Source organism: Engraulis encrasicolus, chromosome 3 (genome assembly GCF_034702125.1).
Source record: "Engraulis encrasicolus isolate BLACKSEA-1 chromosome 3, IST_EnEncr_1.0, whole genome shotgun sequence".
In the NCBI taxonomy this organism is placed as follows: domain Eukaryota; kingdom Metazoa; phylum Chordata; class Actinopteri; order Clupeiformes; family Engraulidae; genus Engraulis; species Engraulis encrasicolus.
In genome coordinates this window covers 21850038-21874346 of record NC_085859.1, presented here as the reverse complement: position 1 = coordinate 21874346, position 24309 = coordinate 21850038, and the positions used below count along the sequence as shown (strand labels likewise).

At 42.0% G+C, this 24309-nt stretch overlaps 2 protein-coding genes across 6 annotated transcripts; one reads left to right on the top strand and one right to left on the bottom strand.

Annotated features, from left to right (window-relative positions):
- Positions 1-354: 354 nt before the first annotated feature.
- Positions 355-14252, bottom strand: ercc8 (excision repair cross-complementation group 8). Of its 3 annotated transcripts, none has more exons than XM_063194986.1 (13): positions 14149-14252; positions 13517-13585; positions 12725-12820; positions 12078-12179; positions 11823-11946; positions 10940-11021; positions 8060-8128; positions 7524-7590; positions 6398-6501; positions 5508-5632; positions 4077-4274; positions 1741-1836; positions 355-1391 (listed from the first exon to the last, which is right to left on the bottom strand). In XM_063194986.1, exons 1-13 carry the CDS (start codon positions 14250-14252, stop codon positions 1326-1328), a joined length of 1302 nt encoding a protein of 433 aa, XP_063051056.1. In that variant the 3' UTR covers positions 355-1325. The 3 variants fall into 3 exon arrangements, with proteins under 3 accessions (XP_063051056.1, XP_063051059.1, XP_063051057.1); XM_063194989.1 differs by lacking the exon at positions 14149-14252 and adding an exon at positions 13853-13888; XM_063194987.1 differs by lacking the exon at positions 14149-14252 and having other exon boundaries at positions 13517-13903.
- Positions 14187-24011, top strand: rsrc2 (arginine/serine-rich coiled-coil 2). Of its 3 annotated transcripts, none has more exons than XM_063194984.1 (10): positions 14187-14298; positions 15015-15153; positions 15830-15870; positions 17311-17492; positions 17823-17975; positions 18420-18644; positions 18810-18928; positions 19759-20078; positions 21957-22058; positions 22834-24011. In XM_063194984.1, exons 1-10 carry the CDS (start codon positions 14293-14295, stop codon positions 23014-23016), a joined length of 1470 nt encoding a protein of 489 aa, XP_063051054.1. In that variant the 5' UTR covers positions 14187-14292; the 3' UTR covers positions 23017-24011. The 3 variants fall into 3 exon arrangements, with proteins under 3 accessions (XP_063051054.1, XP_063051053.1, XP_063051055.1); XM_063194983.1 differs by having other exon boundaries at positions 14188-14298; positions 19756-20078; XM_063194985.1 differs by having other exon boundaries at positions 14188-14298; positions 18420-18536; positions 19756-20078; positions 22834-24010.
- The last annotated feature ends 298 nt before the right edge of the window (positions 24012-24309 follow it).

The following is a 24309-nucleotide window of genomic DNA, read 5'->3' as shown; positions in this document are numbered from 1 at the left end:
GAAGTTATCAGGCCTGTCATGGTGGTAATTATTAGGATTCACCACGTGTTAATACATCTAAATGAGGGGTCCAGATACGATTTGGTTCACGACAGCCTTCTTTTGTTGCCTTTTCATAACAGTAAACATGCCAAAATGCACATTGGTGGTTATGATATTTATTATCCAAAACAATGAGCAACATGTCTTTGTATTGTTTTAATGCGTTAAAAATATTACACACAAACGAGAGAGAGAGAGAGAGAGAGAGAGAGAGAGCGCACACACGCGCGCGCACACACACACACACGCACGCGCGCACACACACACACACACACACACACACACACACACACACACACACACACACACACACACACACACACACACACACACACACACACACACACACACTCTTAATTGAGACTTGATCATACTTTACTGTAAAACCTTTAAAACAAAAAAACCTCAAAATTAACCGTAACATATTTACAGCAGCTGAATGATGTGCAGTTGGAGTGAAGACAAATGTATGATATAAAATCAGCTCCTACTAAAAAGGCTTTGTTTATCTTGATGGACTTGACCTGAGGTCTTGTCTTAATGTTGTGTACAATTACAGCTCACACACCCCAATTCCACAAAAAAATCTAAACTAACACAATGTGTTGTATCGATATCTATACATTCATCCCACTGTCAAACATACAGTATCCCATGATTTAAAGACTGAAAAAATAATGGCACATTCATAACGGAGTCCATTCATAGAGTGAAAATACACCTCAACAAACTATTTGAGTTCTATTACAGGACTGGTGGCATTTACAATACCACTGTAGAGAAGGCAGATTCTTGAAGTTCACACGTTCATGTTTCCACCCTAGGCCAGGGAGCTGGTTTTAGTAACATTGAGCCTTCAACCTTTCAATGTCTCTCTCCTTCCATCTGACCTCATCTTTCTGTCGAGGGATTGAGTTGTAGGGAGATGAGGGAAGATGAGGCGGGATGCCGTCCCCCCGACAATGAAAATGGTCTAGAATCATCCCCATCAATGAAAATGGTCAAAAATCATCCCCCTCTAAAACAGGCCTCCCTTCTTCACATATTCTGTTAAAGTTGCACTTTTGACAATTTTCAAAATGTTCTCGGGGGAGAAACCCCCGAACCCCCAATAATCTGATTCAATCTCTGTCCATCCCCCCTGCTTTGATTTTACAACTCGACCACTGTCTCTGTCCATCTGTCCGTACAGGCATTGCCGGCCAGCCTGTCGGTCTGTCTGTCCATTTTTTAGGCTTCTGCCTGTCTAGCTGTCCATCCTTGTGCCTTGTTCTTGGCCGCTATCAGTCCTCATCACTGCTCCAGGCGTCCGCATATGCAGGATTGACTGCTGCCTGTTGTCCGCCCGCCTGACAGGACAAAAAACATTTGTTATTCGTTAACGTGTTGCTAATGAAACTAACGCAAGCCATACCTATTCACGAGAGAGTGTAACGTAATAAAGTGAGTAAAACTGGTTTTGCAGGGCCAGTTGGTAGAATTGATAACAATGTTAGTCATTCCTTCTGGAATGTGTTTGACAGAAATACTGCTGGTGTAAATTGTGAAAGACAGCACCGTGCACTTAAGTAGGTGACATCAGTGCCTGCATGTAACCCTCCTGACTGCTTCAGAATCCAGAATGAACTATGTGTTTTCAAGAGAGTGCTGACAGCGTATGACGTGTGCGGGTGTGTTATTTTTTTTTGCTCTACTTACTCTGCCAGCCGCAGGTCCTTCCTCCTCCACATCAGGTTGCCTCAACACTGGAACCCAGGCCAGGATGTTGCAGTCTTTGCCACCACTGTACAACTCCTGCATTCACAGAGATGGGTTGTGATGAGGTGTGATGACTCTTGTATGTGAAACGATTCTTGTGAAATTTCACACCAGGTGAAAAGCAGAACTTAGGCAGAGGCAAAGACAAACTTCCCTTTTTAAAATTAAATTGTGTCATTTTATGGCACCTGGTATGTAATCATGTTGCTATGCATGTGGTGTGAGAACATTCTTTTCCTGTTTATACACAGCGACGCAAGCACTGGCACCACTGAAAAATGGTCAAATGCATCAAGACAAATGGGTCTTGCTAAGCAGAGGCCAAAGTGTAGTGATGCATAGCCTTGTGGTCATGTGTAAGTAGCAATGTGTTGACTACATAAAGCCCTTATTATTGTGTTTTTGGTTTTTACACCTTTATTACTCAGATAGGACAGTGAGGGAGACAGGGGACAATTGCGGGAGAGAGATTACATTACATTACATTACATTACATTACATTACATTACACTTAGCTGGCGCTTTTATTCAAAGCGACTTACAGTTATTTTTCAGGGTATTGGTTACAGTCCCAAATCTGGGACCCCGGCGTAATGGTACGGTACATTAGCCCACTGATCCACATCCAACATGATCTACAAAAAATCTGTGCTCCTGGACACGGATGTTAAGGGCACAAAATCTGTGTCCAGGAGCACGGATTTTGCCAAATTTCCGTGCTCCTGGACACAGAATTGTTTTCCGTGCTCCTGGACACGGAATTGTTTGCCGTGATGGACACAGATAAGTGCTCTCTCTATACTCCCACAGCTCTATGTTTCCACAGTCTTGTGTTTTCTCAGGATTTTTCTTATTTCAAATATTTTTTCTAAAAAAAAAAAACATTTCCTACTGACAGGTTAGGGTTAGGGATTGTTTTGGTCTGGGCACAGCTAGTTTTCTTTCATTTATTATATGAATTTGATAGCCTAGCAACCAACTGGAAAAGGTATTTCTCAAAAATATGTCTTTAATGACAGGTTAAGGTTAGGGAATGTTTTGGTCAGGGCACAAATTAAATTGCTATGGCATTATTATGTTTAGGATTAGCATTTGGTATGTATTTTCTAATGATACAGTTACACAGTGCTGTGGTAATAGCCTATAGAAAGCACTTCCGTGTGCCCATCACGGAAAACAATTCTGTGTCCAGGAGCATGGAAAACAATTCCGTGTCCAGGAGCACGGAATTTTGGCAAAATCCGTGCTCCTGGACACGGATTTCGTGTCCTTAACATCCGTGTCCAGGAGCACGGAATTTTTGGAGATCAGGCTGCCACAACACCTCTATTTAAGGCCCTTTATGAGGGTTTTACAGCTGTGCCAACTCACCTGGTTGTCTATTGTGACTTAACTACAAAAATGCTCAATATCACAAATCTACTAAAACGTACGGTAAATATACTGTACAACAAGGTTGTTCAACTAGTGGTCCGTTTAAAAGGTCCTGCTTCCCAGCAACTGATATTAATTGAACTTTTTTTTGGTGCAGTCTTTATTTTATGGCAGGAGGAGAGAGGTGCCGCACACTCACAAGTTAAATAAACAGTTTTTTAATGTGACAACGTTTCGGCCTGTCGGCCTTCTTCAGGTCACTGTCACATTAAAAAACTTTTTATTTAACTTGTGAGTGTGCGGCACTTCTCTCCTCCTGCAATTGTATTTTCTGGTTGCCAGCACCTCTGTTTCTGGTGTGCGTTTTGCACCTCCACTCATCAACGTCTTTATTTTATGGCCCCCGAAAATCTAGTGATTTTCCCCATAGAACCCTCTATGGCCATTTATGGTGGTAGAGTGGGAGTTCCACCGTTGTGCCAACTAGTGTTGCACGATACCATTTTTGGCTCCGATACGGATACTCGTTACCTGGCTGTGCAGTATCAGTCGATACTGATACCATACCGACACCACTCTGTGAGCAAGAATGAGAGAGAGAGAGGCCGCATGCACTTGATGAATACTTTGTCTGAACGTCGTGAGCAGTGGTTTCACCAGAGCTGGGTGAAAGAGCTTTTGGTGTGGCAATTTACGAACGTAAGCCTACTCATGATTAATTGCGTTAATTTGCGTTAAAGTGTCAAGTTCAAGGCTGCGTTCAAGTGTCATACAAGCATTGGCAAATGTTATTGCCGCCCTATTTGTTGGTACTCGCTGATACCGATACCACCATTTTAATGCTGACCTGGGCCCTGTCCGATACTGGTATCGGTATCGGTGCAACACTACTGCCAACTCGCCTGGTAGTCTGGGTGGAACTCGCAGCAGTCCACGTTGTTGTAGTGTCCACGCAGCATGGTGACCAGCTCGCCGCTGTGCAGGGAGTACATGGCCACGGAGCTGCCGCACGGCACAAACACAAAGTCCGGGCTGCAGCCGCGCGACACCGCCAGCCTCAGGCAGGTGCGGCTGGAGTTGGTCACCTTGCCGTAATTCACCTGCGGAAAGGGGAGCAGAAGTCAAAGACAGCTTAGGAGCCATGTGGCCCTGTGTGTACCTACTACCTTCAAGGCAAAATTCCACCACTTCCAGAATTAGGCGATGGTGTGGCCGTAAGCGATAGCCGAAGGCTGGGCCCGGGGTGGTCAGCTCAGACCCGGGCTCTGGTAGTGGAGCCCAGGGGGAGAGAGGGGGGCCTTGGGTGCGCCAGGTCAGGTCAGGCCAGGCAGGGGGTTGGGGGGAGGGCTTTGGGGGCGCCTGGTGGTTCATTCATAAATGTATTTATTTTAAAAGCATATATTTTTTTGTTCTGTTTACATATAAACGCAGCATGTGGCTGGCTAAAAATAAAACTCAATTGTGACAGGTTGAAAACGGCCGGGAAAAGGTAAAACCTTCATTATTCAACTCAAGGGGAGGTGTGAAATAAGCACATTTCCAGAAATCGTGGACTGGCACTCAAAAAGTAGAATCAGTATTTATACTGTTTTGGAGTTTGCATGTAGGGGCAGAATGTAGCAAAAGCATAAGTTGTAAGGTGACGCTACCCACTTTCCTGTAATTCACCCATGGAAACGGAAGTCAAACCCAAATCAGGAGCTATGCGGTCCCGTGTGTGAGTGTGGGCGTAAAGTCTGATTGCATTTTCACGTGATGAATGACATGCCTTTATCAAGAACATCTCCTTTTGTTTCCTTAATCAAGACCTTCATCTTCCTCCAGTTGTGACGGTGTGACTTTGTCAACATTCAGAGCGTCTGCACGTCTGCCTGTAAACGAGACCTGTAGCCGGGCAAGCCTATATAAGACTATAACATGAAATGTATAGGGGTATGTCTGAGGCTGTACCACAGCCTGAGTGGAGCCCAAATGGTTGGCATTCAAACTGCTTAACTGCCTGTAATAGGCCAGCAGCATAGCCGTGTCATCACTAGGCAATGCCCTCCCCAATACAACAACAACTCCCTGGATAGTAACAAAAAAAAAATCACAACGTAGATAGAGCATTGTGAATGGAGGACAGAGCCAGACTAATAGTTGTCTCTAGTAGAAATATGCATCCTATGGTGCGACCCCAGACCAACCTGCAAAAAAATGTTTTCTCAATGTTTGTCAAGTTCACTATGATACCTGAAGCTCGGACTTCAAAAGCCACGGAGAAGGTTCCGCAGAGCTGTTATGACACAAGATGAGATGTGCTACACACAGTAACTTCCCCCCTCTGCACCTACCAGAGTGTTTTCTCCAGTAGCGCTGTTCCACAGCCTCATGCGGTCGTCCGTGCCTGCCGTGAGCAAGAACAGGCCGTCGGCAGTGAAGCACAGGCCATTCACACGTCCATTGTGAGCAGTGTTGACTGCGAAGACACAACGTTGAAAGGTTACATTTCCCCTCCTTTCTGTCTCACTCTCTTTTTTTCCTCTTTTGGTTTCTGTATGACCACCTACCCCACTCACTACCAGCTGTGCACTTGCTCACTTTTCTCCCTTCATTGCCTCTGTTGTCATGGTGACAGGCAGACACCTGAGAGTACAGGTTATCACCTGGGCACCGCTCTGTAAAATTCCACACGGTAGCTTTCTGTCTGTTTGACAGTTGGCCTGATAAGCACCCTCATCTACTGATATGGCCTAGAGTCATGGGTTGACAACTTTCGGCATTTACAGGAAATAATCTGCCAGTATCGATACGTCTGCATCACACATTTCTTCAATTCATTTGACCGTCAAATTATGCTGCACTTGAGGACTTGTCGTTATTACTTGTCGTAAGAGCATATTATTTTTTATGATATTGGGTTCAATTCTTTATTGTCAGCATGAATACAGGGAGACACAACGATAGAATAATGAGAGAGAATCAATCAATACGTACCACCCTACACCTGAGAAACAAATCTATGTAGTAGGTAGTAGCATTTATTTAACACTATTCACAGAAAAGTGTGGCGTCACAGTGGCAGAACTGGGAGCCATGAAATAAAATGTCCCCGACAACCTAGTGATTTTCTCCATTCAACCCTCTTGGTACTGAAGTTGAATTGCACTACTGTACAGACAAAACGTGGAATATGGGCTGAGGCAATGAGCCTATAGCCTAGTCTCGATACAGATGCACCTACCTGCTTCTGTAGCAGCTTTGGACTTGTCCCCGTTGTGCTGGTCTAGGGTAAAGAGACTCCCCGAGGCGCGCCGCACATCCCACACTCTCACCCTGCTGTCAGCACTGCAGGCAACATTATGTAATAACATTACTTACTATTCCCACAATTGAAAAAGGCACGCACGCACGCATGCACGCACACACACAGGAATATAGTGGAACGGCAGAAGTTAGCACTCTCACTACTGCCAACCACCTATAAAAGCAACAGAGATTTTGGTAGAACTAACTGACAAGCATTCAAGTCTTTGTAACTCAGTATTATGCATGCCATGCACTCTATGCCCATTTCCCCATCCAGCACACACTGGAATACAGTGGAATGGTAGAAGCTGTCTCACTGCAATTGAACATCTACATAAAAACAGAAGGAGGTTTTGGTTGAAATGTTCAGATATGTTCACACAAAGTTTGTAGTTTAATTTATAGATTAATGTTGTGCATTTCATGCTGTGTTATGCACAATTTCCCACCACACTGACTTGAATATGAGGGAGTGATAGTCATTCAGAGTAATCTAACATCTAAAGGAGCAATTGGGTTTTGGTAGAAATGTTCGGACCCAACAAGCATTCAAATCTTTGTAAAGAAGTGTTATGAATAATTTAAAGCTATTAATTTAGCCTGGCACTTTAAGTGTTTTTCATGCTGAAATTACCAATATAACTCAGTGAATTATTCATTACTCCCTAACCTGCGTCGACTTTTCCAAAAAGCCTCTTTAGGCCATCAATTAAATGTGAGTTTTGATCTCCGGGTCTTGTCATAGTGGAGGCACCTTGCTTTGTTGAGATTAATAATGAGGCCTATCTGGCTGGCTGTGTGCGCCGCTCCCAATGGATTAATTAAACTGATTTAATTAGCCAGGAGCCAGATGAGCAGTACTCTACATTGGGGGGTTACTGCACAAACAAAAACTCCCTCTCTCCCTCCCTACTGCTGCTGCTGCTGCTGCTCTGCCTGTCTGCCAGTGCTCTGACCCGGGGTGCGCGGAGGCTGTCTTGTTTATCCGTGTAAACGTGTTGGGAGCGTCCCCGAGAGGGAGGGAAGGAGGAAGCTGGCGTTCTCTCGTCTCCTTTGCTTACCTGGCTGTGGCTAAGATGTGCTCGTATCGCGGGGACCACCTGACAGATAGCACCTCGCCTCTGTGACCTATACAGTGGGCACAGAAACACAGCATCAGCCATATGAGTCTCTTTCTGAGGCAAGACTGCAACAGAAGTACACTAGTTACTTTGCAACCGTACCTGTCTCCAAAGGATGTATGCATTAAAAAGAGAAACCATTTTATGCTACTGTAACCCGTTAATATGCAGAATGATGTTCTCAGAATAGCTACAAAGGTAGAGTAGAGTAGAGTAGAGTAACTTTATTGATCCCCGGGGGGAAATTAAGGTGTCAAGTAGCTTAAATAAATACACATTATGCCACATGGACATTTCAAGACACATGTCTTGGCAAAGTTGATGCAAGTGTATTCATACCCTGGTAGGGACTGAGAGAGTGACATACAGTATGTACAATACAAACATCTAGTGAATTTCATGTCTGAGCTAAAGGGAATAATGTGATTGTTTTTAATGGGTCCACTGGTGAAGACGGCTCCTGTGAGATTACTCACCCTGGAGGACGTGGATGCGTGACCCGGACTTCAAATCGCACAGCTGTACTTTAGGGTCTTTGGTACCAACTGCAGACAGAGAGAGAGAAGGGGGGGGGGGGGTTGGAGAGAGCACAAAGGCACTGATTGAGCAGTCTTTGTGTACATGCGTCACTGTAGCAGAGTTGTGCGAATGTGTTTGTGTGTGCGTGTGTGTGTGTGTGTGTGTTTGTGTTAGTGTGTGTATGTGTTTCTGTGCGTGTACGTGTTTCTGTGTGTGCATACACATTTCTTTGAGGGCAGATCAAATTTACTATGTATGAATAAATGACGAAAATTATTGGTTCTTTTTTCAGCTCAATTTTACATTCCTTTCAGTGTAACCACAAAGCTGGAAAAGCAATAAAATGACTAATTGTTTGACAGGATTATGGTGAAATTTAATGTACATCCGGCCAGCTCATCCACAGCACGAAAGCAATATAACTGCTTTGAAAAATGAATAGCTCAGCAGAGGCTTAGAGGCTTATGATTTTTTATGATATTCTGTGAATCATTTCTGAATTCATTTACACTGGCAAAATTACTGTTTTAACACCTACCCTGTCCTCATATATTTAAATACAAGTAGCATGCTTTTAAAGCTAGAATTAACAACGGACTTAGGAAAAAATATATTGAGTGAGATATAACAACAAGCTTACTGTATGCCTGAGTTATTACTGAGGCTTCTAAAACGCTTCAGATTCATGACTTGAAACTATATTGAAAACATTGTCACACCACTAAAAGTAAAAGCCACCACTAGCACAAGTACTATTCCTCTCAAGACCATTAGGTGTAACTGAACATTAGGAGAGCTAGCTACATAACCATACTGTCCCAAAAGACTGTAGGGTGGTTGACGTTTAAGGGCGTAACGCAAAAAAAAAAAAAAGTTTTTCAAATTCCTGAAAAAAATGATGGATAAAAATTGGAAAAAAATAGAAAAAAATAAAGCACTTAGTGGTCTGTGGAATTTCACCTTATTTTTGCCATTTTTGGGAAAATGTGTCCTGCATCAACACATAGCATAGGCATGTCACACCGCAGGAAAATGGAGTCACACCACAGGGAATTCACTGCATTATGGCCATTTTAATCCTTTTGTATACATGACTGACATCTGAGCTCATGCTAACTTGATAATGATATTGTGTTTAATCTTAATATGTGTTTTCATTAATAAAAAAACTTTTTTTCCTCCTATAAGAGCAGTCACACCACAGGACACCATAAAATGAACCTAAGCATTGTGTGACAGAAAGATTGCAATATGAAGACATATTAAGAGGTTAAGAGTCACCTTAAACTTCCACAGCACTCTCCAATAACTGAGGTACTGACTGGTTAGGAGCCAGTCTTTAAGACCCTTGTAGTTGGCCTTGCAGCTGCCCGTTCACAAACATTGACATACATGTCACCCCACAGGACGCAATTTCTGTTACGAAATTGAACTTGTAGTTAATATTACTGTCTTGAGTTTTTTCCACATTCACATATCTTAATCTAAAGTTAAGATTTATGCACTCATGCCAAATGCTTCATACATTATTCAAAATGTTGTTGGTTAATTTATATATATATTATTATATATTGTTTCATTAATGTTACAGTCACACCGCAGGAAATTTGACATATAAACCTTTACATAAATCTTAACAAAAATGTTTCTTCTCATCTAAGACTAATATGAAACATAATGTACCACATCTTCTTTCATTGACATTTGTTTTTTAAAGGAAAATAACAGTTTTGTAGGTTTTTAACCAATGTTACGAAAAAACAAGGCGTCACGTCTCCCACCCTGTAACAGAAATAGGCCAGGTTGGCATACCTACAGAATGCAGCTCATAGCACACAGCCCTGGGGAATATGTACACAGCTCGCTTGCAGTCTGCTACTGTGTACATGGATTTGACTTAAAGTTAATAACTAAAATGCTTGAAGAAACAGGTAAGATAAAATCGCACCCATATCATAGACGCCATCTCTTGATCCTAGAGATGGAGCACGAATACTAAAACACTTCATTTGTACAACCTCACCCAATCCTGACCCAACTGATTCATATTCAGTGAATAATTAATTCAAATACTCAGAAATGTTTAAACAGACACAGTAACTGGAAATTCAACTAGCAGCTATTGAGTAACATCAATGCAACCTAGAAACCATTCTGGCACATCTTTCTTTAAAGACACTAGTCTTGCATCACCATCACCACAAGGGGAGAGAAAGAGACATTATTCTCTCCTCTACTGGCAACCAGCTTTTTGTCAACCAGTCCGTCCTGCTCTGGGGGAAACTGGGGTAAGGGGGAAGGGGTGAACTGAACTGAGAGCGTGGCGTCTGACTTGAGAGAGAAAATTCCTGTCGTGAATTGTCTTTGGCACATTGCCTCTTCCTCAAAGCAATCCCACGACTGGTTTTGACAAACGTGCCATAGGGGGGTTCGCATTCTCACCCACACTAGCAGCAGAACCAGATGAACTGGTGTGAGAGGGATTTCGCGCCTCGTCTGCTTCACGCTGAACACTTCTGTTTTTCTGCCTTCGTGAGCAACTAATATCTGAGGTTATCGAGTATACAGACTCTGAACCTTGAACACATAAAGCCCTGAGGTAGTATTTACAACAACAAACACAACATATTCACACCTACTAGTCACATTTATAAACAATTAAAGAGGAATGTGAGGAATTTTAGATCTACAGCACACAGGAAGATGAACTCAAGGGGAAAGGGAGGGTGTGTCTTGTGCGTAGACATGTAATCTGTGAGTGGGAGAAGGCCTGATGGTGACAAATGGAGCTAAGTGAATCGGAAACAAAGACAGAGAGAGTGGTGAACACAACACACCTGCAATAAGCGTGTGCTTCCTGGCCACCGGGGACATGTGGTGGCAGTAGACGTTCCCTTCAAAATGAAACACTTCGGCAGGCTTCAACAAATGTAAAAAAAAATGATGTTAATTATATTTTACTGTTTTTTTTACTGTCTATAATGAGAGTGTTTACAGACACCTCCAAATACACAACAGAGAATTGTTCTGCTGTTTTATGAGTCATAAATCTGCAGTTTTAATACTCCTGTTTTGTGGCGTACATGTAAAACGCAAACTGAAGTGCATATGATACAGACAATAGATACAGCCAGTAGTGTCTTGTTGGGCACTACTGAAAAAGTCTCCAATGTTACTGTATACTATGTGGCTACATTATAGCTTGTGGATTGCCCTGGGACCATAGCAACAGGCACGGAAGTACAACAGCACTTGAGTAAACGCGGTTAGAAGACTAGGTTCCGGTTCAATTCTCCTGGGCAAACAGACCAATTTCTTGTCCTGATAATGGGAAAACTGACGTTACTGTACTACTAAGTAGCACTTGTACAAATAAAAAAATATATTCTTTGAACCGGTCTAAATAACAACCTGTGTGACACAAGGATGATGGGGAAAACTAGTAACCTGAACTACAGATGCTGCTGTTCTTATCTCACTTCACCCACTCCACTGTTTGCTCATGTCAGCCTGTGCCATGCCATGAGGGCTAACTAATATTGATCTGTCACTTGAGAGGTTTGTGTTTCCATTGTCACTTCCTCAGCAGGAAAATAAAACACACACACATGAAATCGAATTAATGGCAGCATCACACTTCAGAGTTTAAAGGCGGACATGGTCGGTCTTGCCTCAAAACTGAGAGAATTTAAAGAGGTGAGTAAAAGGAAAGGGGCTGACCTTTAATGTCTCTGTGTCCCACACTTTCATTGTCTTGTCAAATGAGCTAGATATGAACATGCCTGTGTCATGGGGATACCACTGCACCGTTTCCACACTGAACTTGTGCACATGGCGACTTGACCTGTGGGAGACAGTGCGTCATTGTTTCAGACTAGATTAGAATGAAAGAAAACTGATGCTCTGTGGCCCATTTTAAACAATACTGCCATCTGGTGTCTGCTGAGAGAATTTGATTCAGTTCGTCATGCTCACCTTCCCACAGTTCCGACCGCTTTACAGGTGTACTGAGGCTTCTTGTTGTTATTCTCAAGGTCATAGATCACGACTACACCATCAGCACCCCCTGATAACATGCTATGAGGCAAGAAAAACATATATTCCAAACAAGTACTAGAATATACTACATATTCATTCTATGTTTTAAAAATGGCTGTAGACCAAAGCTGGTTCAAAACAGCCATTGGGGGCATTCCAAAATATAAGTGGGGGAGAATCTGTGTATCTGTGAATCTGTAACTGTAGATATTTGTCAACTTGTCGTATAATGTGTAATTCACTGAAGCTTTGTTATACTTTCTCTACTGTTATGTATTTGTTTTTGATTGTAAAGTGTCCTTGGGTATTTTGAAAGGCGCTCAAAAATAAAATGTAATATTATTATTATAATCATATTGACACAACATTACTGTGTGCATACTCAATTCTATTTCTTTATTAAGTGGGCAAACATTGTACAACCATATATCCACCCCTGCATAGAGCCTTGGTGGCAAATAGACAGTATGGAACAGCACAGAATTCTTAAAACTTTGCCAATTTTTTTTTTAAAATCACAACAGTTTCATACAATCCTCATTTACTACGAAAAATACCAAAATAATCCAAAGTGTACCACTTACTATCTGCCTTCAATGACCTCAATGTCTAACGAATTTACTCCATTTCCATGTATTCGATCCACATCTCGATCATGATTCAGCTCCAGACTGAGAACCCTTCAAAACAAAATAAGACATAAGTAGCAATTAATTTCCCCAAACTCGTGTCCAGTCTGTTCTCCTCCGGTCACATTGCCACCTTGGGGCGGCTATATATTGGACATTAATTTGACATAATTTGTGAACAAATGTGATATATATGTGATATATATGTGGAAAAAATATGAGGTCACTTATCTAGACCTATGTTGCAAAGTTGGTTCACAACAATAGTTATTTTTCAAATAGAACAACTTTGTACTTAAAACTATTTTTTGGTGCTGATTTTGTTTTATGCCTGCTTTTGCTTTTATTTACTATTAGAGCAGTGGTGACAGGAAGTAAGTGGGAGAGAGAGCTCTAGAGACAGATGGTCCAGGCTGGATTCAAACCCGGGGGCCCATTAATTGATGTGTACAGTGTGTATTACACATGCTATATATTTTTAATTCTATTTCTATGCAGTTAATATGTAAGAATCCTTGTAATCCCTGTGTTTGCAGAGGGGATTATTGTATGCCTGAACGGGGTGCATTAATGCAGGTTATTAGTGTTGCCAATTGGGCAAGTGTGACCTTATTTGCCATGGCAACATAAACAACATAAAACAAATGACACTGAATCACAGAATTAAATTAAAGTGACTAAAGTAATTAAAGAAACACATGCTTTCATTTGTGATGAGAAATGTGATAAAACTTCAGAACAATGCACCTTCTTGTTGATTCTGCTCGTCTCAGTCGAACAGGGTCATCGACTCCAATCCGTCTCGCTGTTAGAAAGCTTAACATTTTTTTCTTTCATTAATTACAAAGCTCACTCCTAGGATAACACTGATTTATACAGATCGACCACCACACTACATTACCAAGTGCACCGTACAGGCTAAGCTACAAAGTAGCAATAGCATCACTATTGATAGGCCTACAACAAAACCGCTTCTTGTGTCTATGAAATTTTCCTGACGTTTTTGCAGTATTCACTTCATTCATTCTATGGCTCAAATGCAGAACCATAAAGAAGAAGTTTCAGGCATTTATGAACACATACTATGTGAAATAATAAACAGTTTCACTGTGGACACTTTCATATTTCAGGAGTCTTCCGAGTGTGGATTATTCTGCTCTGTGATTGGACAAGATCAGATTTCTGAACATTATGATAAAATAAAAGTCATACCTCTTTCGAAATAAAAACTTAACATAATCAATATCATTGTATTGACTCGATTTTTTATAATGATTTAACTCATAACTTATGATTTATATTTATCTTTAAATTCTAGTCCAAATACTTCATTCAAAAAAAAATCTGTTTCTTCTAGGGTTATAACTTTTATTACAAACCCTTGTTGACGCTGACTACATTGCGGAAGTAGTACTGGAGTTCGCCACAACCCAGAAGAAGGAACGCGGTGTGTCAGACGTATCAGAAGAATAGAGAAAACCATCGAAAACCATAGACTGTAAGACTTATCAATCGAAGGAAATATGGCGGTAAGTTGCTAATGAAATATAAGGGACCCTTCATTCGAGGTGTAGCTGCAGTTATCTAAAACAAGGAAAACAATTGCTGTTTAGCTGCTACCAAGATGGCGCCCATGGAGGACTGCTGTTCTGAGAAGGATTTCATCCAGTCATTTCTTGTCGCCGCATGGAATATTTGTGAATCGACGCTGACCAATTTCTGGCGTACAGTCAATTAATTATTGCTCTGGTGCCCTCGTCCTGGGCACAACTGTGATCAAACTACCAACTTACTAACCCTATGTTGTTGTGTTAGGCTATTATGTGGTTGCTAACGAGACGTATGTTAGTAGCTAATGACCTAGCTCGTTGCTTTATCTTAGCTGCCTCTCTGGGCTGGTCCAGGAACTGTCCTGGCGAGCCATTTTCTTCGAGCGTGAAGAACAAAGACATAGTTTCCCAGCCAGACTTATTAATGCGTAGCTTTATTGGAGTGGTTATAAACCAGACAGTCCAAGGTGGTAGTAGTTATCATTTACATTAGATAAATCATCACATTCCTCAGCATGTTAATACGGAGTGGGTGGGAGTTCCGTAGGTGGGGTCGGGTCAGGTACTGTTTCGGGTGGCTGCCTCACGAACACGCAGTTCGGAATGAAAATGAATTAAATGATGATTGGTTATTGTTAAGTTCGCCAGGTTCCATAGCGTTTAATCTCATCGGAGATATAATTTCGTTTTCATAGGCGAGTGGCGCCGATACTAAGGAGATGTCGAGATCTTCCCCCGACTCGGGTAGACGGAGGCCGAGTTCGGAGACCTCGAAGTCAAAACACCACAACTCAAGATCCAGGTCACGTTCAAGAGAGAGAAAGCACAAGTCCGGTAAGAGAAATTGTAGCATTAAACAATTTAAATAATATAAAGTAATAGATAATTGCTATTAGACCATAATTAGACCATTAACCAATGCATTAAGATTAGTTATTTGAAATATTACGTTATCGTCTGTATTTGCCCTCGTTATTATTACATTTGTTTGTTATAAGAAATTTGCTTCACACGTCGAGGTAGGTCACTCTGTAAAGTCAAAAGCTATGTATAGAAGTCTAAATGTGGCCTCACGGGGGACCACATTTATCCACTGCCCTGCCCTACCAGCTGTTCTAGCCATTAATGCTGAGTATATTCGCATCACCATACTACCGACGCCAAACAAAGCTATGGGATAGAGTTACCTTTGAATGCAATACTGCCCTACAAAGCAAAAAGGCAGTAACTGCGCTGTTGTCAAAAATGAGTTACTATGACTTCAATGACATATATATCAAAAAAAATAATTAAAATAAAATGATTAATCTGGATAAAAGGTGGTAATATAAAGTAACAAAACTGCTGCATGTCAATAATCTCTCCAAAACTACTAAGACTGGATTGCAGTATCATTTTAAAGTCATTTTACTCAGTTTGGAGCTCTGTGCAGTTACTGCCTTTTTGCTTTGTAGGGCAGAATAAGTTAATGTGTTGTTGTGCTGACACTTTACTTTCTTTTTATGTGTAGGTGATAAAAAGCACAGAAGAAGCCGGAGCAGGAGCAAAGAGGTAACTAACATTAGTTAAATCACAGTCAGGCTTAGTTACATTCAGAAGTTCACATACACATATGTAGCCTATTGCTTGTCAGTTGTAGTTTTAGATCATGGTAAGTATGATTGGCTGGTCAGATAGATAGCCTATACAAGTACTGTGTATTTCTTTTGTTTATTCTAAAGCACCCACTTTTTTCAGTATCACATTTCATTTGGACTACTAGCATATTGGATGTTTGTAAAATGCCATGACTTTGGTGAAGAATGCTTGTGTGGGAGCACTTTTTAAAAACAGTTTTATTTTTTTATTTCTTTATTTTTTTGTGAACACCTTGTGCTTAGATCACATGATAACATTTCTATAATAAATTACACTCAGCGTGCTAAAGCACGAAGAGACACTCTGAACTGAAGACGCTGCTGACAGATAGCAAAATTATATGCCTACTTCCTGGACAGGTAACTATCAGCCACTCAAACTCCTACTTCCCTACCTAGACCACAGACAAAATTAACTTTAACCTCTTTCACATGGTTCTAGCTTCCTGATTCCACCAGTATATTAGGAGACTTCGCAAATGGGGGTGCGGGTGGAGGGTGAAATGGAGATGGTCGAGACAGACTAAATTAGGGCTGTTGCTCGCTAACGTTCTGCTTGCATGCACAGCAGGATGGACTACTGTATGGTTTAACAGAGCACAGCACTGCAAGCTGTCCGAGTCTATTGTCCGTAGAGCAATTTGGGCCTCTAAATACTACAATGGGTTAAAAATGGACTCTTGTTTTAGTGATTGTTTGACTTGAAATGACAATCTTTGCATTTGGTAAGTTAATCAGCTTGATTGGAAAATGCAGACGCAAAGGGATAGGGAGGGGTTTATTCTTCACTAATGCCAATGGAGCGATGGTTTAATATAATAAAGTGTCATTTCTCTATTGCAGTGCAGCACTTTAAAAAAGTGCTTGAAAGTTAGATTTTTTAAAGAATAAAGGTCTTACTAACTCCATGAAGAGAAGCACATGCCCTCCTAAAGCCATGATTTACTGATGGTTTGTAGCCAAAATACATTCCATATTCAGTACTGAAGAAGCTGGTCTGAACTCTGCAATTGAACCTTGCAGAACCACTATTTAAAAGGTAAATTAAGAAATGGTTAATGCTTTCCTCAGAGCCTTCAGTAAATCTGGCTTGTGTTCATCACTTGTGGGTGTAATTGAGTAAAAATGCTTTGCAATGTTTGGTGTGTCCAGGATTCCATATTTCTGGGATTCGCTTCTTACTGCTGAAGATTTGGTTGATGTGATTGTTGTGTGAAAAGGCCTCTTTGCTAAAGAGATGACGTTAAGAAAAAAAAGTGTCTTGTCAACATGACTTGACGGTGCACAAGTACCACCATACTAACTCTCTTTGTTGCACTATTTTCCTGAAAGAGACCACTTCTTCTTAAAACAGGCTCGAAGGAGGGACTCGGAGAAGTCGTCCAAGTCGCACAGCCGTCTGGAAGATGCTCATTCGCACGACGAGCGGGGCAGAGAGAGGTTGGCGGAGGAGAACAGCGGTGAAGAGCGCCACAGACGCAAGGACAAGAAGTCCTCCAGAGGAAGGAGCTACTCCAGGTCACGGTCACGGGACAGGTGAGCCAGAATGCTCCACGGAACGGATAGGACGAGGCCATTTCTGTAACCATTTTTGGACTGAAGAATGACTTACCAAAATTTCAAGGCTTGATCAGTTAGTTTTTTAGCAGGTTATTTGTTATAAAATAAGTTATTGTAGTAGTAGCAGTAGTGGCGGCCTGAGTCGTTTTGTACTTATTTCACTGAATATGGAGTCTTCATAAACATAAACGTTCACAGCAGTTTGGTGTGAAAGATTGGCACATTTTTTCCACTTTTTATGTGCCTTTATTAGAAATGGTAGAGCTTCTGCGTCACTGAAAAGGGATGACTCCTCTTTTTCTCCAGGCGTCATCGCAGCAGAAGCCGAGACAAGAGGCGCTCTCGCTCGCGCAGCCGAGATCGCCGGTCCAAAAGCCGGGAGAAGAAGAGGCGAAACCGGTCCCGCTCACGCTCTAGGTCCAAACACAGGCACCGCAGCAGGAGCCGCAGCAAGAGCAGGTTGGGAATCCACGTGTTCAGATTCTGTTCAGCCACAAAATATCATGTTTTATTAGTGGTACGGCAGCGGACATGAACCTCTGTATTTACGAGTTGGTGGCAGTGTTTCAAAACCTCTTGGTGGTTGGTCTCTATGAGTCAGGGGGTATCTATGTCTTCCGTGTACTGCACTGTTGCTACAGCTACTGTGTTGTTCTTGTGTCATCTTGCAGTGCTCTCAGCATATTTTTTGTGTAATTAATCATGATTAAGCTGAAAACATTTAAGTCTATTGATCATGTTATTTCCATGAGGCTTGGCGTGCTGGTTAAACATCCATATTTATGTGCTTGCTCATTATAAGTGGGGCATTAGGAACGGTTTAACATTACAGCAGAGATTATGATGCTGCAAAACTGGTTTGTATTTGTATGGGAAAGTGAAAGGGTGCCTGTTTGCCCGCAGGGAAAGGAAGAAAAGAACAGAGAAAGCCAGGCGAAAAAGCCGGAGTCGCACCCCGAGTCCCCCCGCCTTCCGCGGCCGCAACACAGCCATGGACGCACAGGAGGCGCTGGCAAGAAGGTGCGCTAATCTCGCAGGTCACTCTGCCCTGACGCCAGGGGTTCCAGTCTGTCACATGATGGGAATCGCTGACACTCCGCAGAGCATCACAGCAAATGCAATTTATAGGTGCTTTTAAAACACAACAATTACACAAAAGAAGGTCCCCCTGCCTTTGCGTCACTCATGCTTGCATTTTTGTTCTCGTGTTGTTTGTAATTCTTTGTTAATTGCACTTTTCCCCCACGATTCTGCTGTTTAAACCTGGATACTGTATGGTCATCTGGCTTCTAGGTTAGAGAGAGCGAAGAAGCTTCAGGAACAGAAAGAGAAGGAGTTACAAGACAAGCAACAGAAGCCACAGTCGCAGAAGGCAGAGATTGTTGTGCCTAAGCCACAGCCACCAGTGGAAGGTATGGTAACCAACTTTTGCCACAGTCAGGGCCAGAGGCGAGTTGGGTTTTTAAGACCATCTGCAATTTAGTAAATGTATTAACTTAAGGACCAGTTTGGTATTTTGGAGTTTTGTCTCCTTTTCCACATTGTGGAATGGAATTGTGAAGAGGATGATTAAATAAGAATAATTCACACAACTCCAAGATGTGGGTGAGTCTTCAACTGTTTCTCATGTTCTCAGTGGCTATGTGAGAATAATAGTAATGGGAATTGCTATCATTAATTTTGCATTCATAAAGCCATGAAATGTCTAACCCATTGAAAACCCAGCTCTGCTCAGCTCTGAATTTTAATGATTTTTTAATGAAATGAAATGCATTAGAACTTGTATAATTAATGAACAATAAATATATTTCTCTCTCGCTTTACTGACCAATACCCTTTTAGTTACAACATCAGGCATGTTATTGATTGATAATGTGTAACGGATTTACTTACAATACCATACATAATCTTGTCACTTCCTGACACAACTTAAAATCAAATGCATCAAAAGTACATGCTCCTTAACCCATTTTAGCCTAAGCCCTTTTTGGGAAAGGGTGCCCTCTGCCTATTAATTCCGAAATATCTCAGCCCTCCGAAGCACATAAAAACATTAAATAAGTTGCATTTAAAAGCTAAGACCCTCATTTTGCCATACAATATGTTCATTCAGCTCTAACATACCCACATGTTTATTAAAAAGCCCTCCAATCTCAAGAGCATGAATTAAGAGTATTTGTCTCCAGGCTAAAATGGGTTAAAAGCTGAATAGATTTAATTTCTTCACTTTGCTTTTCAGCAGCCAAAGCCGTTGCTGCAGCTTCCTCCATGCCGCCTCCCCTCCTGTGTGATGCCGTTGCTGCAGCCGCATCCGCTGCCGCAGCTGCCGCTGCCGCCGCCGCCGCCAACCCCGTGCTGAACGTGGCGGCACTCCTGGCCTCGGGCACGCAGGTCACGCCACAGATCGCCATGGCTGCGCAGATGGCCGCCCTGCAGGCCAAGACGTTGGCAGAGACGGGCATCTCCGTGCCCAGCTACTACAACCCCTCGGCGGTCAACCCCATGAGGTTCGCAGAGCAGGAGAAGAAGAGGAAGCTGCTCTGGAAGGGCAAGACTGAAGGGGTAGGAAATTGATTATTTTACTAAGGCAGTAAAGAAAAAAAAACACGCACATCCGTCTCAAAAATATTCTGAGTGCAGGACCAGCAAAGTCGCATGAAAATTGAAGATGAAGTCCGCACACCAGGCTCCCGTTTCTTTTTATTTAATGTGACGTTTCGGGCAGCATTCCCTTCGAAGGGCATGCTGTCCGAAACGTCACATTAAATGAAAAGAAACGGGAGCCCGGTGTGCAGACTTTATTTTCAATTTTTATTTAATAAGGCAGACAAATGGAAATAGAAACTGGAACTGAAAATGTGTGCTTTAATGCAAACCAGGGGTGCGTTTCCTGACAATATCGTTGCAAACTAAGTTAGCAACTTAATTGGTTGCAATGCAGTTTCCCATTGTAAACCTAGTTGCAACGATGCTTCCCAGAAACGGGGTCCAGTTCATGCACAGTAGGAAAACAACAGAATATAGTCTACTGTGATGTGGCATACCCAAGAATATGCTACTTATCAAAATGGCAAGTCGCCCTAGCATTTGGCTAGTTGGCAGGTGTCAATGTCATGCTCTGGTAGGAAATGATTTAACACACTTTTGGCATCTTCTGAGTTGTTAGGCTATGGTCCTAGCCCATTCTACAAACACTGAAGCACATTGCCTAGTGGTCCACAACTACTTGACCCAACTAAAACCTAACCAAGACCACAATGTTACCCCACACTAACCCCCTAACGCTTAATGTATGCATTACATTACGTGATGGTAGGGGTGTAATACACTAATGGTAGATGCCAGGTGTACAGAGGGCAAACCAACATACTTTCTAGGCCCTCAGGCCACTGCAAGTGGTCCGTCTGCCTTTGACTGACCAGCCCAGTCCTGAGCTCTTTCAACTGGTTCTCCTCCAAGTGCGCAAGGTGGAGGAATCCAACCCAGACAAATGCATAAATTAACAAATTTCTCCAAAGTAGTACATCCACAAAAGGACAAGCACACAGCCAGTCTCCAAACATGCTAGCTCCAATATCAGCAAGTGTGCGAGGCCAGCGCCTCCTCCAGTGTTCTCCTTTTCCCCAAATGTTTCACCCATTGGGCTCACCTGCTTACCCTTTACGACCAGAGACCCAGAGATCGGCTGGTACCCCCTTGTGAATGGGATGTTAGTTGTTGGAGTAGTGTCTAATATAAGTGCAATGCTAACATAGTTACAGGGCGTGTGACATTGTTTTGCATGTTATTTCACCCTCTGGGATATGCTAACATAGTTACAGGGCTTGTGACATTGTTTTGCATGTCATTTCACCTTGGGGATACTCCAGTCATAGTGTGTATGTGCTTGTTGCACAGTAACAAAGCACTTGTCTGATTCCCATTCAGATGATGAACTGTTGTGACTTATTCCTGACTTTCATCCTAAACTAAGTAGCTACGGTAGCAAATCCAAAATAGCCCATGCAATAAGCTTACTTGTCATCAGCCGTGATTTGCTGAAGTGTGAAATGAAAGGAACATGCCATACAAATCGGGATGGATCTGGTTTCTTGATGCTGAGCCGGTGATTGAACTGCTCAAGTGTTAAATCTGCACAGTGGACAGAAAACGTTTCTAGTGTCTAGATTGGCGGGTGAAGTTATGTTCACCACATGTTAACTGTCCTGCTGGAGTATGCCATCTGTTTTCATAATACCCCCATGGCTGTTCAAGTAATCAAAAGAACTGTACTGTATAGTGAATTCAGGTAAATTGGGCCACTTTTTTTCTTTTTCTTTTTTTTGTGCATATAAGCGAATGGCCAAAAGTGGCCCAATTTACCTGGATTCACCTTACTTTTAGACACCGTTCTGAAGCTCTGAACATGCTTATCATTTGACCTTCATTTTGTTCCCATAGGACAACAAGTCGCAGAAGTCGCAGACAGCTGAACTCTGGGAGAAACTGAATTTTGGCAACAAGGACCAAAATGTGAAATTCCGCAAGCTTATGGGCATCAAAGTAAGTAGACGATGCCCTGAATGTTCTGCAAGTACTTAAACAACCTCTACTTGCACTAGTTCTAAGTAACTGCATTTCTACACTGCATTTAATCTGTACAAATTGCTCTTTTATTTGTACTTCTATAATAAACTCTAGTTAACATGATGCACTTCAACATCTAATTGTGTGTAACAACTAGCGAAATTATCTAATCTGTCTAGGGATGCACGATGTCAAAAATTTCGGCCGATATCCGATATTGATATTGCGGTTTTGGCCGATAACCGATATTAACCGATACCGATTTTTCTTTCTTTCTTTTTTTTTTTTTAAAGAGATGACAATGATGCAAATAAACTGAATGTTTTAATGTCCTCTTATTTCCAAAAACACTTTTTAACTCCCTGTGATAAAATTAGAGACAAACTAGAAGCACAAACAATGAAAGTCACCGTCAAGTCCAATCTTTTAGAACCGTAACACATTTTAAAAAACATCGGCGTTAACATCGGCCCAGTTTTACCCATCGGACCGACGCCGATGTATTGAGAAATGTCAAATATCGGCCGATACCGATACATCTGGCCGATACATCGTGCATCCCTAAATCTGTCTTGTTAAAGAAGATATGAAACGAATATTCATCTATTATTTAAATTAAATATTTTGCCCATTTCTAAAACATCAATCCAACTTTAAATCAATTTTCTAGGCATAACTTGTTAAAACGGCAACTTAAAATGATCTTTTGTTCTCTTCGGCCTCTTGCTAATCATCCCTCTCTCTCCCTCAGGGTGAGGAGGAGGCTGGAGCGTCCACGTCGCTGGACGAGGAAGGCCTAAAGACCCTTCAGCAGCAGGAGGAGATGTTCCGCAACCTGGACGTCCAGTATGAGATGGCCCGCTCGCAGACGCACACCCAGAGAGGCATGGGACTGGGCTTCGGCTTCTCATCGCGGGGAATGGACGCCCTTTGACCTCTCACCTGACCTCACCTCAGCTTGTGACCTCCACAGCTCGTTGCTCTCGCCCATCTGTGTTACCAGCTTTTGTCACTGATAGACTTTTGGTGTGTGTTCATATTGGAGCTGGAAGCATGGGCTGTTAAAACTTGCATGGATGTTGGTTGCGACCTGTAATTTAATGTAGGAAACAATCTCATTTGTGGAGAAAATCTCGTGTAAATACTTAGAGGCTTTTTAGAGGGGCAGAGCTTCATCCTGTATCATCAGAAGGAGTGCTATGAATTATGCCGTGATGCAGTAGGGCACTGAAGAGCTTTTAGGTGGGATCTAGAACATGTGACTGCTTCATTATTGTTTTTGTTTTTTTTGGTTTTGTTTTGTTTTTTTTACTATCAACTTGTATATATGTATCAGAGGGGATTGAAGGAAAGGAACACTCAACCTAGATACCCAAGAGGCATTCAGTTGTTTGCATTCAGTGATCACTCAGAAACTAGATTAAATCATGGGTGTAATATGCTTCCCTTGAGGATAAAACTGACTGCCTAATTCAACACGCAACACACATGTCCAAAATAATAAAAGGTATGATATTAATAAAATGTCTTGTTTTTAATTCGTTGTATGATAAGGCAATTAGGTTCGAGGAGAAAACACTATGGAAATATCTACCGTATGCTTGCTCACGTCTCTGCTTACACCACACAAAACAATTCAGTAAAAAGACTTTCCCAGTGTTTGTTAATATTACCGACACGTGATCAGTCACTGGTGGAATGTTAAATCTAAGAACGTACTGTAGGTTGCGCAAGTGAGACAACAAATACGTAAGTGGGATGCTGCCCAGCATGCCTTCACTGTGGCATTGTTTCGATAAGTGTGTGCAATGTCAACATTCCCAGTGTTGCATTTGTTTTTCAACAAAATACTGCATTGATGATGGTAGAGCCTGACTGCCATGCAATGCCTTATTCAGCAAATGCCAAGGTTTATACTCTGTTGTGGGCAGTCAGTAAAAATCCATTGATGGAATAACCTAGTCATTCACGATGATGATTCAACATCTTTTCTAGGGATGCACCGATACCGATACTGGTATCGGTATCGGCTGCCGATACTGCTCATTATACTCGTACTCGTCAATCACTTGCCAATACCAGGAACGATACTGCTATTACACAAAACAATGCAAAATCTTGTCACGTTCTGTGGACTTGAAAGTAGCATGGGAAAAACGTGCCACCTCATACATTTAATAACATTTAAATCTACATGGAAATAAACAATACAAATATCCCAGGTGGA